Genomic DNA, 17,753 nt, shown 5'->3' with positions numbered 1-17,753 from the left:
ATATATGTGTGTGTTTATATGTATATATATATATACAAGCACATAGCATTGATTTATTTTATTTACTGTGGCTGTAAATTAAATTGTCTCAGTGGTAAAAAATAGCGATGAAAAGCTTAATTGCTTTTATATATTTTTTTATATATCTTAGCATTTTAAATTTGAATTTTAAAGTAAATTTTATTGAATCATCTGTAAATTTTAATATTTTAAATCTTTTAAATTATGCCTATTTTACTGTCAAACTTTTTAGATTTTTAATTTTAAATGTTCTGTAAGGATTTGGTTGTTTCTTGTAATGGGCCCCCACTTGACAGTGATTAAGTTCACTTTTGGGGTGTCCTGTCTCATATTGTCTGTGTTTGTTCTTTGCTGTTTCCCTTATTGTCAGTTTTAATGTTTTGAGACGAATAAATGTAATGAAAAATGAAAAAATATAAAAATTCCAAAAATAATTTTAAAAAACAATTACTGGATTTGTGAATATAATTTAGAATAATTTAAGAAACACCAAAAATGAGAAATCTACTGTCGTGTTACAGGAAGTGTTGCTTCTAGAATTGTTTTTTTTTTATGTTAATTATTATCATCACCATCATAGTCATTATTGTGATCATTATCATCATCATCATATTCATCCTCATTGTCATTGTCATCATCTTTCTGGCCATCATATTCATCATTGTAATACATTCAGTATCATCAAATCATTATCATCATCAACATTATTAACACTCTGTCCGCCAGAGGTTTGAACAAATAGTATTAGCCACCGCCAGACTTTTAGCAAATTTTAACACTTTTCCGAAGCTCATTGAGAGTGCGTATATGATCAGATTGACATGTAGTGAATAGGCCTACTACAAGAACTACAAACAATTTAGCTTTACAATGGTACCAAACACTTTGTTCTAATCACAATCTGTGACCCATAACAGTAAAATGATGACTCACTTTTGGAGATTTACGCAATTTCACACAACGAAGCTGAGATAATCGAGATTTCATGAAAGTAAATCAATGCCGCTCTACGCTAATGTAAACAAACAAATATTGAAATACTTACGGTCCAGACTGAATATACTGTTCAAATTGTTAGTACATGTCGGTAATTACCCCATCTATCGGATTCTGTAAAAAAAACCTGAAACACGGAGATCTCCGTGTTTGGTGGTCAAGCGTTGCTTTACCAAACAGAGAGACAGTGTAAATATCACTGTCTTCATCATATCAGCTCCACCCCTCATGATGTTTAAATGTCTTAATAATAATGACTAAATGGTGAAAGTAATGCAACCATTTATTTGTTACAGATATATGTGCACCCAACCCATGTGCTAATGCTGGAACCTGCATGCCAATTTCTAGCGGTGGTATAGACGGATATATGTGTCATTGTAAGGCTGGCTATGGTGGAGCCAACTGCATGATAGGTAGGATAAAGATATTTAGCAATAAGTTTTATGTGGGTTTTTTTTAAATATTTTTATGATGCAACACCCATCAAATATAAAAGGGTAATCCTCCCAGCTCCCAGTGTGTTGTATTGAAGTGTCTCACACAATGCAATTTTGTAATTTACATTGTAGTCTTTATAAGTGCTTTCACTAGATAAACTGCCAAGTTAAAAGAAGTGAGGAAGATAACAGTGTGTTTATACAATGCAGCTGAATAGAACCCCGACACTTTTGATGCATTTCATATAATTCATCTTTATTTTGAAATTAAATTGATTTTTAACATTCTTTTCTTTGTGGTTTTTTTCTTTAAGCTTCTTCTACTTCAACCGATAATGAATCGGCTTTGTACAATGATAGAATGACAGACGAGGAATACTTCATGCATCAATATGTGGGCATCGCCATGGGTACCCTCCTCATCGTTATCTTAGCGTTGGTTGTCCTGATATTCCGTATCGTTCCACGTAGAATCCATAACACAGATTTGGAATTGCGCAAAGATGAAGTTGCTCTAATTCATTAACAATTTGTTTCCTAAATAAAAAAAAAGAAACAACTATGCAAATATGTTTCCTGACATGAAACAGTTTTGTTGTCCCCCCTCTTGTTTGTGTACATATGGGGCTGTCAGAGTAGTACAAATCTACCAAATAGGAAATCAGCTGCTATATCTAAATTGTATTATTTAATACATGTAGTTTTTAGACTAGATTTGTTCTGTAATCTATCTGAGTGTATTATATACAAATAGAAAACCAAAACTGCATATATTTTAAATATAACAGATTAATAACAAGTGTGTTCTCACAGCATATTAAGTAGGGATTTTACTAAGTAATCTTAAATATGACATTCTCTGATGTTACTTAAAAAATATCAAAGGAATTTTCATTTTCAACTGAATGTATTTACGTTTTTGATGATCTGTAATATTTTAAGTATATATTTTTTTACATTACTGGGTGAAAAGTAATATTATTTAACATGATATTTAATACTGTATAATTGAGTCAGTATATAGTATACAAATTTTGACTACTCTAGATTTGAGAAATGGTGAAATCTGTTTCTCCGAGGTGGCTATAGATTTCACAGTTTCCCAAATCTAGAGCAGTCAATATTTGTTTTATATACCTCATACATAGATACAAGACCTAAAAAAGTAATGAAAGGAGTACCGACCAACGAGGACTAGACTTACTTCCTAGGGCTAGGCAATCGTCCCCTTTACCATCGTGCACGTGTCATAAATTACATAGCAACCTTATAGGTGCAGACCTAGAAATTTTACATATACAAAAAGTACTATCATTTTAGGTGAGTACTTTTTTTCCAGGAAAAAATGAACTATCACTCAAATATACACCAATGGAGTGATGGTTAAAGTTATTGTCCACTTCTTAACCTGAGCAGATGCCTAGAATCTATGTATGAGTTATATAATAGCAGATAGCTATAGGCCCTAATTCTTGATAGAAATCACTTTTTGCTTTTGAAGTTCTTTCCACTCTAACAAGACTCCTATGGCAAATATGTTTGATTTGCTTATATTTGGGCATGTTGATGTCACAGTACACCCATATATGGGCATTATGAGGTCATATTGCTCCCATTAATTGGCAAACCAAAGGTGTTTGGTACATAAGATTTGAGAAGGTGGACAGAGCATTTAATGCAGAAGTGTTGTAGAAGTTGTTATAAGCTGTATAAAGATTTGTTAATGTTACACCATTTTTTTTACTTTAATAAACTTATTTACTGGTCAATAAAAACACATGTTACATATACATGATTTCAAGTTATTCTCATTTATTTTTTTTATCGCATTTGCATATTATCTTGTTTTGTAATTTTTGCACCGGTTGCATCATTAATTTTAGAATTGATCCCAATCGATATATATATTACAGCGTACCTGCATATAATTATTTCACAAAACATTTGTATTCGTTTGTAGAAAAACGGCTTTTATTTAAACATATTTACCTGCTCATACCCAGATAATTTAATATGATATTAATATCCTTTATATAAACCAAACCTTTAACCATGAGTAATCAGAATTTACTGTCTTTCACATGTCCAAAAACTCTGACTAAGGCTATCTTCTGCTGTGGAAACGTCAGACAGTTTGAAAATGTGATGTAGACCTATTTTCATAAATTTTTGATTTGTCGTCTGGAATAATTTGTCGATCGCGCCTTATTTCGGAAATTGAAAGTGCCTGAATGGCCCCGCCCCTTGGAAATTGTTGCTAAGGTCTCACAAAAGTGCAGTGTGAAACGCACCTGTCTTTATTTTAATTGGTTAATTAAATTTGAATGTCACTCTGGAAAGATCCATTATTTTGTGAGGTAATTTAAGTAGACACATTACATGATACAAATTTTTTGATAACCATATACACCATCTTTAAACTCACGACGGGAAAGTTTAAAAAGTAGGCCTACAATGTTATTTTAGGCTGGCTACCCCAGCAGGTTTTTTTTTTCTTGTTTAATAAATCCTGCGCTGTGGAGTTAAACAGGTGCACTACGGTTACTTCTGGTAAACGTTTTTTGGTAAATTTTATTTCAGATTGGCAACATCCAAAGTCATCCTATATTCATTTCACACCGGTAACACCCAACTATGTTTAACCTAGCCTTCTATAAATCAGCATTTCAACACGCATTAGTATGCTAAACGCATATTTTAAACTAAATTCGCCTGAGATGAACAAAATAATTATTAAATTCTGTATGCACTATTAAATAATTTTTTTGATATAAAAATATTTCAGAAATTATCGAAAGAAAAGAAATATGTTTTTTTTATGATAGAATTAACCACATTTTATAATATAATGTGTAAAATATAATTGTGTAAATTGTTAATTAGCTTAGCTAAGCCTAGGAGGCCTATATGTATAAAAGAAATAACTTATGTCCGAAAATATTACGCAAATAACGTTAGAAACAGATAAAATAACACGTAGCATTTTAGCTACTTCAACAAAAGGACCTAGGCTACGGCCTAGGCCAGCAGCCATCTCAGCTAGTTCTGCTAAGTTTGGGCCTATTCCCCCTGGTTCTTATGCGGCCCGCGCGCAATTTATTCTGGCCGCTAGAGAAAATAAAATTATTAAAACAATATTTAAAGTTACTATATATAATATTACTAACCATTCGATAAACCATTTCAATAAAGTAAAGACCAAAGCACAACACTGGGCCATTTTGAAGTAGGGTGAACCCCACTCGATGTAGAGAATGAATTACGTTACCAACCAATCGAAAAAAATCTCGTAGTGATTCTGGTGGGAATTTTTTCGCAAGTTTTGGGAATGTACTGAGCATTCGGTATTTAAAACACGTCAGATAGAGCAAGCATCTTTAGCATTATTTCTGACGCAAAAACGCCATCATATTATTTTAATTACTTTTTGGTGCTATATTCCTTTTTCTTTAAATTTTGCACTTGGGTCATGGGTTCACGTGCCCAGAGAAGATTACAATTACCATACAGAACAAAATATTGAATCGATGATTATACCTATCATGAACACAATAGACAAGTTAACGTTTTATCTATCCATTTATTATTGCACGACGATGGTGTAGGGCGTAGAACGGAATGACGTCACTAAAAGCAAGGTAATTCAACAAAAGGACGCACATCTCGGGACATCAAAGGTTATAACTCTGGCATCGACATTCTAGGCGCACGTGCGTCCCTAAACGCTGAACGTCACAAAAACCATAGCAACTAGACCATAAACCGTCAGCGTACTTAACGATTTACCCACGCTCGTGTTAGTTGCCATATTAGTCGCGCGTCGTGCGGTGATTACAAAGGCCTAATGATATTTTGCACTAACATTAGACTGAAATATATTCTTCATTTCAACATTAATTTTACCAAAATTGTGGTGAATTGTCGTTCATGAGACTCACTTCGCAGAAAAAAATAATAAAAGATGTGTATAAGAGACAGGTACTGTACTATATGCTGCCATATAACAAGGAACATATCATAAGAACATGAAATTTTATAAAATTCGTAAATTTTGAATTGCTATAACTTTTCATTTTCTTGGTCAATTTTCACAAATCAAATGACCACTAAATGACACGCCATAATGCAGGCAATGTAAAGGTTTTTAAGGTCGTTAAAACTGCCATTTTGAAAAAAGCTTTAATAGTTCCCTGGGGCGGATGCAGGATTTGGCAGTAGAGGGTGCGCGAGACACCACATCAACAAAACCTTGGAAAATTTGGAAAATATGGACCTAGATGTGTATAAGAGACAGCGGTCACGCATGAGTGGATTCCGTTCTGGCGTCGCGTCGTCGCACAAATCAAAAGCTCCCCTATTAACTAAACGTGTGGTCCATTAATGAATTGTTTTCATTCTACCGCATCTCCTGATGGGAAAAAAATAAAAACAACAAATGACTTGCTATACAGTGACAAAATCAATTTGAAACATTTAATTTACTCAAAGAGTTAGTTCAAAGGATTAGAATTATGAACACTTTCAGCTATCAATATTGAACAGTCAACATATGTTCAAAATCAATTTTGAACAAAAACCACTTGTTTCAATACAGTATCTGAAATCATTGAGTAAAATGACTAAAATACTAGGCATATAAAGTTCTCCCACGTACGACTAAATACCTAGTTACTTTCGAAATAGCAATGCCAATTTTTGGCTAGTTTAGTAGTTCTACCAAATACCGACAAACACTGATATTTACAACATAAGTAGAAAAAGAATTAAAAAGAATAAGAAAAAAAATAGATGATTATATTTTTTTCAATATAAAAATTATTATATAGCATATCTCAGCACAATATTGGTCAGGTCAGGTAGCAATTACACGATTACATTTCTTATTCACAAATTCATAATGAGTGTGGTATTTAAATTTTAAGAAAATGATGTTCAAAGACATTTAGAAGTATCTACTTTTTCATTGTTTGTCTCTATCAACACGTAAAAGCCTACCTACCGCACTTAGGTCTATATTCGATTTTTTAAATAATTATAATCCACTTTCCATCTATTGTAAATTTATTTGCAATATCTAACATAAAGGTCCTTGGTTACATTATCGCCAACAGAGCATGCGTAGAACCTGCACAATTTTGAGCACAGGGGCTGACATCAGAGGGTTTACAAAAGGGTCAAATGCCACGAGGACAGGGGCCGGATCCAATAGTCCCCTACTTTTACCGGACGATCAGTCTTGTACACTAGGCCTACGGCTTGCAGTCTGTATCTGAGATTTAGGTTCAGTGTTATAAAGACTGAACCCAGAGTGAGAAGAGATTCAAACCCCATACCATTGATATTAGGGCTGCAGATAGCCGGTGCCCCAGGCGTGCTGCTCAATTACTTACCATGGGGGTTACCATAACCCCACCAAGTCCTTTCTCATCCCACACCTCGAAAAGACACTCTCTAACAAGGCCTGATGAATAAAACACTTCTTATGCCTACTAATTATCAGAACAATGGGGATGCCATAGTCAGTAAGTGGATGCTTTAGCTTTATAAAGATATAACCAATTTCCCCCGGGGTACTTATTAACCCCTGGGGGTATCGACTTAAAAATAGAAGAATTCTGTTCCCCAACCTATTTAAAGGAAACCGTAGAAAATTTCATCGCAGTACTATGGGAACTGTGTTGTTGCTAAGAAGTTTCTTTTCCTGCTGCCTGTGATTTTCTTCAATTTCTTCAAAAATTAATTTCTTTAAAAGCCGGTTTTGCACTAGGCGAATTTATTCTTGCGAATCGAAAGCGTCGTTCATGCGCATGCGCATTTACATTTCTATCTTCAGCGAAATTGGTAGTTCGAACTGTTTCTACTCTTTGCGAAGCGAAAAATGTTCGCAACCAATCAGAGCTCAGGAACTGAACCTAGTGGAAAACCGGCTTTAAGCCCTTTTTCTCTGAACTTAGTCCAGTTTATAGAGAATAATTATAATTCAAAATAGCTTTACTTTACTTATAATATTGTCCGATTGAGAGGTACGTCATTGAGCGTTCATTGTAAAGTTAATGATTTGCTCTATTCATTTACATTAAAAAAATATTTTGATAGCGTACGATCGTTTAAAAGCTGGTTTTGCACTAGGCTTAATTATTTATCCGCGCGAATCGAAATCGGTTAATGCGCATGCGCATTCACATTCCTATCGGAGTTTTTGCGAAGCGAAAAAATGCGCAACCAATCAGAGCACAGGAAGAAAAACGACGCTTTGATTCGCGAGAATAAAATCGCCTAGTGGAAAACCAGCTTTAACAGCCCTTTTGTGGTCTTGGGTCACAATTTATGATCACGCATGTGTTAATTTCTTCAAAATTCATGTTTCATGCATCCAACTTTGAAATGCGTCAGGGACATATAGATATAATAAGAATATTGATCATATTGTTTAATAGCTCTATGGTCAGGGACCGGTAATTAGCATAGCACGCATCTATATATCGGAGTTTTGCGAAGCGAAAAAATGCGCAACCAATCAGATCCCAGGAAAGGAACCGACGCTGTCGATTCACTTCACGCGAATAAATTCGAATACTGGGGGAAAACAGGCTTTATTCGAGGTTAGGTATAGTTTGAGCACAGACGGGCCGCAAACGAGGAAAGTTTACCATGGCAGTGTGTGACAATAGTAAGCTTGTTCTCTGTTGTTCTTTTCTTAGTATAGGAACTCCCTAGTTATTGGTACTGGTACAGGACCTATCATTGTGGGCCAAGGGGGAAAGGCCTAGACCCAATCATCATATTGCAAAATTCATCGCCTGCTTAAGTTAAAGAAAATCATGGTACTGTAAGACCGCGCGTAACTAGGCATCCTCCGGTACTTAATTAACGACAATACGAGGAGTAGTCATTTAGCAACGTGGTACACTACGATGAGAATTTGTAGATCGAACCACGTCACCCAGTCGACTTCACATAGGCTAGTTACCAATCTGAAAGATTTTAAATGTGTGACTATACACGGGGGTGGTTTATTTATTTATGTATTTGTTATTTATACTGGGTTTCCTCTTCAGTAACAAATTACTGTTCTCAGGGCCCAGTACACATAAAACAGTCCACGACACACAAGACAAACATACACACATGATGCTTTACACAAACTAAATCTCAATATGAGGTTTAGGGAGTAGAGTTGTTTTGGTCGTGAGAAAAAGTCCTGCAACTGACAGGAATTGAACTCATGACCCTGGGATTGGAAGGCAAGCATCTTAACCACCAAGCTATTCAACTCCACTCGCCAGGCCCCTGGGATCCAGGGGCGAAACCTCGGTGGGGGTTGGTTCCAGTTCCGTCACATAATCAGCGGTTGGTTGTGACAATGAATGTGCAAGACTGCATGCGACTACTAGATTCTGCTTGGTTGGATGGGTTGTTTTGGGCAGGATAAGAGAAATTTTACTCGGTTTTGATTCTCGAACGAGATAACGAAATGACTCAAGCCACTGCATGACCGTTTTTATATTTTAAATTAAAACAATTTCTTACTCACCACCATGTATCAGAGAGTAGTGGTCCAAATTAAATTGTATTTTGATTCAGTTTTCCAGTGGCAGAGGGGACGGCACAGGGGATATGGCCAAAGCAAACAAAATATGAAACCTGCTGGACCCCTGTCGAAGCAATCAGTTCGTTCGTTCGTTCATTCGTTGGAGAACATTGGACCTTTCCTCTCCCCCAAGTAAACGGTTAGATGCCAAGGTAATTGGTAGTATTTACACTGAGATAAGAATAAAATAATTAGTTGAGTTTTTAATGAAAGTAAAATGTTTGATTAATAGAGGGAGATAGAACCAGAGAAGAAATGTCTGCATTTTGGCAGCAGCATTCCCAAGAGGCAACTTTGGAGAAGATGTTTCTGGATTCGCAAGTTAAAGAGATCAGTCAGGTTGAAGAAATTGAGATACTTAATCTGATGTGTGATGTTAAAGAGAAAAATGTCCTGGAATTAGGAAGTGGAATTGGGTAAGTACAAAAATGTATAAACATATTTCCAGTGGCATATCTAGGGGTGGGCAGGCCCCAAAAAAAGCGCTTGTCCCCTTACCAGTCACCTACGCCACCACTGAAAATGTCTGAAGCAAACTAATCACACTCAAGTAGTTCAAAATCACCTCATATCACCTTATTTTGCAACCTGGCACCCCCACACCACCTTTGCCAGGGGTGGATCCATGAATGTCCAAAAAGAGGGCTGATTGAGAGACAACACTACCCTAGGTGGTCCGGCTTTGCAGGTGTGGGGGGGGGGGTTTCCGGGCCTGGTTGGCCCTCCTAAATCTGCCTTGTTTGCACCCATCTAGATGTGTATAAGAGACCCCCATTTCAAGACTCACTGTGTATATACCATATAAATACAATAATGTGTATATTTTTCTCCGTATTCCATCCGGATACGGATTTGTATAAATCGTGATAAAACATGTAATTGTAAATGTTTATGTTTTTTCTTATATTTTAAACTTCAGTTATGTTCACAATAAATTTCAGTAAAAATAATATTAGTAAATAATATTAGTAATAATAATAATAACAAATATTTATATAGCGCCAATTCAAAATATATCAAAGGTGCCGCTAAGACATTTTTTTATACCTTGTTTTCGCAAAATTAGTTGTTTAAAGACCTTCAGAGGAGGGTGAAAAAAAATATAATTTTGTTTTCTTATTATTATTAAGCAGATAGTTTTGCCAAAACATCCAGATGGAGGAGAAAATGAAAATAAATTTTAATGGTGAATGTAAACACTGTAGTAATAGGTTGGTTAAATGTTTTAAATTTATATAATTAGTAATAGAAATGAACAATTCTTATTTTTTGGAGATTTCAATGCAGCAGTGGGCATAAAAAAAAATAAGAAAAAAATTATAAGATAAATTTAATAAGAGACATTTTCCATTTTTTCGTGCTAATTAGCCAAAAATAAAATGTAATTTTTATTCAAAGTCATCATATTTGGCGGGCGGTAGGTTCGCTAAACAAGGTATAAAGTGAGGAAATAAAGCAAGTTAACAATCCTGTAATAAATAGGTTTTAAGATTTTTAAGAACATGATACTGAATAACAGATACCGATTCATTGAAGTTGATTGATTGAGTGATTGATTTTTGTCTGTTCGTTAATGATTTATTTTTTTATTTTGTCACTGTTGGATATTTGATTTGTGATTGTCTTTGTTGTAGTGAATACTCGTTTCGATATATTTCGTCCATATGCTTTGATAAACCAACTTCATAAACAGACTACTGTACAATATTTCCATTGTTCTCTTCCAGAACACCCCTCAAAAATAATAGAATCATCCATCACCTCACCCATATTATTGAACTTTGAGTAATCAACACCACTTTGTCATCTTTGTATTTATGTACATTGATTGATTGTTAATTATTTCTTAATTTCTTCTATTTTGTTATTTTTTTAACAGGAGGTACACTGGTAAGCTGGCTTTGGATGCTAATCATGTGACAAGCCTAGATTTTATGGAATCGTTTGTCCTCAAGAGCAAGGAAATAAATGGTCATATGAAAAACATAACGTTCCTCACAGCAGATGTTACTAGTCAGGATTTTGAACCAGAAAGGTATGGTTCGAATCATTGATCTTCACCTAAATTCTCTTTACTAGCATTTTCAATATGTTTTTTTGTATTGCGCTCCTCTAAGAAATATTTTACACAATTATTGTTCAAAAGGTACAAACTACTTTATCGTAATTTTTATCGCAAAGGAACGTACCCACTTGCAGGGTTCTGGTTTTGTAATGTGTCCCTATGGCGAGTCAATGGCCGAGCAGTTAAGGCAGGGCCGCTGCAACGTACAGCCATAATATCATTGCTGGTTCTAACTTCACGCTCGCCAATGGTTCTGAACTTCTGGTGGTGGAACAGGTCTTCTCGGATAAGGACTATACTGTAGGCCCAGTATACACAGTTTAACTCATGTGCACTTAAATGAGCCCAGTACATCTTTCGAGATGAGGGTGTATATCGGTGTACAACACCCATTGTGCACAAACAAGAGATAACATGTTACCGGTTTACCAGGTAGCTAAGACACAAAGAGACCCTTAAGGGGAGTAGCAAGTGATCATAACAAGCTAGTCCGCACCACAAGTTCTTTAAGACTTGAGCACTACATTACATTACTACCTACAGTTTCCTACATTTTATTTTTTACCATGTATTCTCTTCTTTTTTTAGCTTTGATGTTGTTTTCAGTAATTGGTTGCTAATGTACCTCAGTGATGATGAAGTGAATGACCTTCTCATCAAAATAGTTAAGTGGACAAAACCAGGAGGCAATATTTTTTTCAGGGAATCTTGTTTTAGAATACCTGGTATGTCAGATCCTCACTGTAATAATAATGTATGTACTGTATTAATAATATATAAAAAGATATTAAAAAGAACAAAAAAAAATATTAATAATGAAATACAATATAGAGTTGCTGTATCCTTGTTTTTGATTGGATAAAAGTAAATCAGTCTATTTTACGTGTTGTACACAAATATCAGGTGTCAGTAAACTAGACTTCAACCCCACCAACTACCGTACACCGTCTGTCTACTCTGCTATGTTTCAACTTGCGAAGGCAGGAACTCCACCACATGGTTTAGATATCCTTTTCTGTAGGAACCTCAAAAGCTTTATGGAGGTAATATCAAATATATATTTTTTATGAATAAACACATTTCTTTTGGTAAGAATTAATCAATTATTATATATATATAATCATACATGGTGATAATACATTTTAATTTATTTTAATTATTAAACATTTGTTATATAATTATATTTTAGTTAAAGAAGAACCATTATCAATGTGTCTGGTTATTGGAGAAAGCTTTCAGAACAACTACCAGTAGTCAACATGGTTACAATACTTTCCAGCAGTTTCTAGACAACCAACAGTACACTCAGAATGGTATCTTAAGGTATGAGAGGATTTTTGGACCTGGTTTTGTCAGTACAGGTGGAAAAGACACTACTGAGGTGAGATAAAATAGCAATAATGAATAAGCAATTAGTATAGTCATATTCTATACACTAAATGGGAATTTATTTATACAGAATCATTAATGCATGAACAACGACATTGATTGAGTTACAATAATATATATTGAATGAATACTTCTGGATGAATCTATATACTGTATAAGCCAGATTTCTAAAGGAAAAAGTAGGGCCTAATGGAAATGTTTCACTTGGGTGTATAATATCAATGTTACCTCACCAGCCTGAACTTTCCTTGCGCAATTTCATGACCTCAAATTTACAGCTCCACACTACATTTGAATGTTAATGCATTTTACTTATCAGTGTTTAAGCTGTCATTAACCAAATAGCCAAATCCTAATAAAAACTGAATTTGGCTAAATATTTTCATTCAAAAAAGCTAATGGAATTAAAGCTTAATTACTTATATTCTTTTGTTTTTTTCTATTTGGCTAATTATTTTCATACTGAGTTAGCCCTTTGCTAAATATTGTTTTTATCCAGCTTAAACTCTGCTTATATTTACCTTCTTAGGAGTTTGTTGCCATGTTGGATTTAAAACCAGGTCAGAAAGTATTGGATGTTGGCTCAGGAATTGGTGGAGGGGATTTTTACATAGAACAGGTAATATTTCTTATACCATAAAAAACATAAAACCTGTAATAAGCTCCTAATCTTGTGATAGCTACTATAGCTATTGTTATACAAATAATAAATGTTTATGAGCGCAATGGGAAGAATATTTTTATGAGTTGAAAGATTGACTGTTCCATTCGACCTGGTGGAGCTGAGTTGAATGGAACGGTTAATCTTTCAATGAATGAAAATATTCTTTCCATTGTGCGAATAAAAACATTCATTACTTTTTTTTATAATACAACTAAAATAGATTCTTGTCATTAGATATTGTATGAAAAAAATCTACCTTCTTTCTGAATGGAGATTCTTGTCATTTGATATTTTATGAACCCTTTTTTAAAAAGAACAGTCCAGTGTGTCTTTAAACAATCAAAAGATTGTATTAGGTTGATCGTCTATCGTATCCTAGGCCCCATGCAGTGGGCAAAACAGATGGAAAGAGAATGCACGGATGCAACTAAAAATGCACAGTGGAATTAATTTTCCATGATGAGTGACGAAATGGGGTAAATAACCAATGTCAGATGATGCGAAATCCACTAATCAATGACAGAGATCTATTCTAAAAGGAATGTTTGATCATCATTGTGGTAATTGGTTTATTGTTCATTTCCCGCATAAACAACAGGAATTTGTTTGTTAAAAAAAAATTATTTAGTATTTGGCAAATTTCAATCAATACAGCTTGATGAAAAAATTGACATTAAATTATGTAATATGGTCAGTAACTAAAAATAATTAATGTTATGTTGTATTTTAAATAATAATTAAAATTATATAATATATTTCTGATAGAAATATGGCGCTGATGTTCTTGGTATAGATTCATCAGTTAACATAGTTGAGATTGCCATGGAGCGATCGCCTGCAGACACTAAGGTAAGAAATTTTACATAAAGGTGGAAAAAATCCTAGTTTTAAAAATTAATTTATTTAGAGAGCACTTGGATATTCTTATCAGTGTGTAATGCCAGTGGAGGTTCAAGGGAGCTATTTCCACAGTCAGACGAGCATTCCCCCACCCCAGCCCCTGTTGGTAAGCATGGCCCCCTGTTGTCCAACACCACGATAAGGTTGTCTGACTAAAAATATTAATTTGCTGAAATAAACAATTATTATGATTGTCAATCCATAAATGTACAATTTTGGGTCATACTAAACCATAAAATCCCTCCTCATAAATCCCACTGGGGAATTTATTCCAGGACCCTGACCATGGTCGTAGGCCACCCGTTGCTTCAGACCATTCCATCAGACATTTGTACCCCTTGTCGACAAAATTCTTTGGCCACCTTGATTGTGATAATACTGTACTGCTATGAAAATGTCACATTAGGTGACATTTGACATTTTGAACTCCTGCTTTATGATAGGTCTGAATTAAATTTGTGCATTTATTTGCCCAAATTGTCACTTACATTGCACTTACAGGTACAGTTCCAAATATGTGATGTCACAACGGTGGAGTTTGGGTCGGAGAGTTTTGACGTTGTTTACAGCAGAGATACGTTGCTTCATATAGCTGACAAACCTGCAGTTTTCAAGAAGTTTATGGTAATGATTTGAAAAGCTTTTTTGCAGACTTTCATTTACAAAGTACACAGTGTAGTAGGGGAAGGGGTAAGGGGGATTTAGAATTTTTTTATGAATATTGAATTATTATTATCATATACTATAATAATATTTTGGCATCGCAATTTTACAGAGGTGGTTGAAACCTGGTGGTAAGCTGTTAATATCCGATTACTGCCATGGCGATTGTGAGCATTCTGAGAAATTCAAGTCGTATGTTGCTCAGCGGGGTTACGTTTTGTATACGGTACAACGGTACGGCAAGGTAGGTATTTCAACTGACAGAATATTTTTTTCCAATCAAATGTACTTTTTATGGTCATATGACTTCAACTTCCTTACTTTTTTATAGATGTTGGAAGAAGATGGATTTGTTAATGTTAAAGCTGAAGATCGATCCAAACAGTTTGCTAGTATTCTAAAACAAGAGCGAGCTCAGACAGAGGCGAACAAGCAAGATTTTATAAAAGTAAGTTTCATATTCAATAAATATAATTTAAAATGTGGGTTATATTATATTTTACATGAGATATTGTGTTTGACATGAAAGTTGTCATGTTATCCAGGGTTAGAGTGTAAGATGCTATGCCTATTTTTTATACATTGAGAAAAAAATAATGTTTTGTAAGGCAAACTAAATAGTGTTCTTTCAAAACCAGTTTGGCCATCAATTTTAACAGTAAAAATATGCAGCCACACGGTAAAAGGTACGTGTCAGTAAATAAAAACCCCAGGCCGATGGATCCTAGGCTGGTCTTTTTTCTATAAATGAATATCATCCCTGTCTAGGCCTAGGCTGTGACTGTATGTGTTGTCTTTTTTTTTCAAATCATTAAACCCCCACCCAAAATGGTTAAAGTCTTACGCTGCGCAATCAGTGGACTTTATAAGGACAAAATTACAAGTAAACTTTTTAATTAGAAAAGCACTGTAAAAATAACTTGTGTTTCTTATTTGTTTATTATTTATGCACCAATCTTCTGATTTGGAGAGGTCCTCTATCAAAACAATTCAATTAAAATTTCGATTTCATTTTCGAATGACATAACATAAAATGTGGAATACTGCCATTTGTATATTCATATACTGTACACATAAAAATCTTAACTACAATGCGATAAATATTTTTATTTTGGGAGTATTTTTAAGCCAAATAATTTGATACCATCTTTGAATATTTACAGGATTTTTCTGAAGCTGACTACAACTATATTGTAGATGAATGGGCAGACAAGTTGGGACATGTTGAGATGGGAGACCAAGCATGGGGCTTATTTTATGCCGAAAAACCCCTTTAAATTAAAAGGGTTTCCAGCATAAGCTGTGATTAGTGAATTTAACTAATCTTTTATCAAACATATTTAAGCTTTAATTATAGTATTTTAATAACTTTTTGTATATAAGGGCATTATGATTTGCTATCATATTTTAACTTGCATGTAGATAAAAAAAATTACAGTACTTTCTTGATAGACCAATTAAGACATATTTGTGATATAACACAGTACTAGACACTGACGTTGGCCGTCAGAGTCACATGACTAAAAAAAAAAACACGGAGCAATGCTCATAGGAAAATGCATGGCTTCTTCTGAGTGCTTCAGCTGCATATACAGTATAGTAATGTCGAATAATGTTTGTACTCTAAAAATTGTCCCGAATTTTATCTTTGCTAATTTTCCTAAAGATACAAATTGATGTATTTTAAAGAGTTTGCCTGAGTGCTTAAGTGTGAACAGATTTACCAGTGATTCTGTAATTCGAGTGGGATTCGCTGTGATTTTCTATGATTGCTTTATGATGGAATAACCTTAAAATCTGCAAAGGGTGCGGGAATTAGTATAGGAACATATTTGAACCATCACACTGCCTTTCCTTGCCATTTTTCTCACATCATAACATTTACTGTTATACATATACATTATTCACCACTGTATGTTTTCACCATACTAAACGTATCCATGACTACTACTAGTTCTGGGTCACCGATTGTGACCTACATTAGAAGACCAAAGTACAGAGTAGAAACTTTCATGAATTATAAATAACAAAGGAAAGAAAGAACCTTATTCTATCAATGTCATTTTGGAGAGAACTTTATTCTCCCTTGAGTTGGCTATGATAATGAATTGTGTATTTTATCATTGAGGTACAGTATGGTTTTTATGAAATTTGAGCATTTTTCATTTATTATTTGGTGAAATATTTGTGAAATAGCAACAGTAATTGTTTGTTGTTTTTTTTTATTGTTAAAGTACTCTTACAAAAAAGTTTTTCGTTTATTATGTGGTTATATGCAGGACAGACATTTGCATCCAGAGAGTTATTGAGATTGATTGATAATCAGTATTATCATTTAAGTTCATTGAATTATATTAGTATATTATTATTGTTGTTGAATGTTATTTTTCATTTATTATGTCATATGTAGAAAATAATTATTCATGAATGAATAAATTAACAGGTAATTTATAAATTGTCTTTTCTCTGTCCTATCAATAGTAAGGCCTATAATAATATTTTTAACAATAAATATTTAAATAATACAATTTTAAAATAGTGGTACTAAGGTATAAGCTAGTACAGTGTATGTTTATAGTACTGTATTCAGTGGCCAAAAAAAAATACATACGGCTAAGGAGCAGAATGGGGAACAAAGGTTGGGGTTTCAAGCGAGGGGAGCTGGTTGAGGAAAGCAATATACAAGTGATTTTCATCTACTTGAGTGATTTTTTTTGGCTCGGCAAATGCCCATTGGGTAATACCTGAGGGGTACAAGCTATTTTACCTTACTCTTATGCTGCTAACAGCCTGGGTTGCAGGACCAAATTTTGGTTTTTCATTTTTAATTGCGCTTAGTGCGCGCCATACCTTATGTAAGTGGCGTCCCATATTTGATTTCTTCGGATTTCACTGTAACCATAGAGATATAATAAGAATAATAGCTCTATGACTGTAACTCAAAGATCTTATAAACACAAGATAGCGTTCTCCGCGATTTACGCGTAACAAATAGAAGCGTCGGTCAAGGTTCAAAAGTTTCCT

At 34.3% G+C, this 17,753-nt stretch overlaps 2 protein-coding genes across 3 annotated transcripts in view; both read left to right on the top strand.

Annotated features, from left to right (window-relative positions):
• Nucleotides 1–3,252, top strand: part of LOC117117389 (fibropellin-1-like) — an 18,562-nt gene extending 15,310 nt beyond the window's left edge. The window contains exons 12-13 of the mRNA XM_033261667.1: nucleotides 1,314–1,433; nucleotides 1,772–3,252. Coding sequence (XP_033117558.1) covers nucleotides 1,314–1,433; nucleotides 1,772–1,983 — 332 coding nt within the window. The 3' untranslated portion in view covers nucleotides 1,984–3,252. The remainder of the gene's footprint in view (nucleotides 1–1,313; nucleotides 1,434–1,771) is intronic.
• A 4,741-nt stretch (nucleotides 3,253–7,993) lies between these two features.
• LOC117117419 (phosphoethanolamine N-methyltransferase-like) lies at nucleotides 7,994–17,525 on the top strand. 2 transcript variants are annotated; one of them, XM_033261737.1, is made up of 13 exons: nucleotides 8,066–8,127; nucleotides 9,042–9,200; nucleotides 9,281–9,464; nucleotides 10,928–11,083; nucleotides 11,702–11,838; nucleotides 12,017–12,156; nucleotides 12,303–12,494; nucleotides 13,032–13,121; nucleotides 13,932–14,015; nucleotides 14,568–14,690; nucleotides 14,842–14,973; nucleotides 15,061–15,177; nucleotides 15,893–17,525. In XM_033261737.1, the coding sequence occupies exons 3-13, from the start codon at nucleotides 9,304–9,306 to the stop codon at nucleotides 16,004–16,006; spliced, it is 1,446 nt and encodes a 481-aa protein (XP_033117628.1). In that variant the 5' UTR covers nucleotides 8,066–8,127; nucleotides 9,042–9,200; nucleotides 9,281–9,303; the 3' UTR covers nucleotides 16,007–17,525. The 2 variants fall into 2 exon arrangements, with proteins under 2 accessions (XP_033117626.1, XP_033117628.1); XM_033261735.1 differs by lacking the exon at nucleotides 9,042–9,200 and having other exon boundaries at nucleotides 7,994–8,127.
• Nucleotides 17,526–17,753: the final 228 nt, after the last annotated feature.

This window comes from Anneissia japonica, unplaced genomic scaffold (genome assembly GCF_011630105.1).
Source record: "Anneissia japonica isolate Jap-2015-1 unplaced genomic scaffold, ASM1163010v1 scaffold1509_len713820_cov188, whole genome shotgun sequence".
NCBI classification, from domain to species: Eukaryota; Metazoa; Echinodermata; class Crinoidea; order Comatulida; family Comatulidae; genus Anneissia; species Anneissia japonica.
The sequence above is the reverse complement of the archived record's forward strand: the minus strand, read 5'-3'. Positions and strand labels throughout refer to the sequence as shown.

Bases quoted from the DNA above. Each gene is read 5' to 3' on its own strand.
- LOC117117419 (XM_033261735.1), top strand. The intron at 14,016-14,567 runs GTAAGAAATTTT...TTGCACTTACAG, and splicing joins GATCGCCTGCAGACACTAAG to GTACAGTTCCAAATATGTGA. The intron at 14,691-14,841 runs GTAATGATTTGA...GCAATTTTACAG, and splicing joins CAGTTTTCAAGAAGTTTATG to AGGTGGTTGAAACCTGGTGG.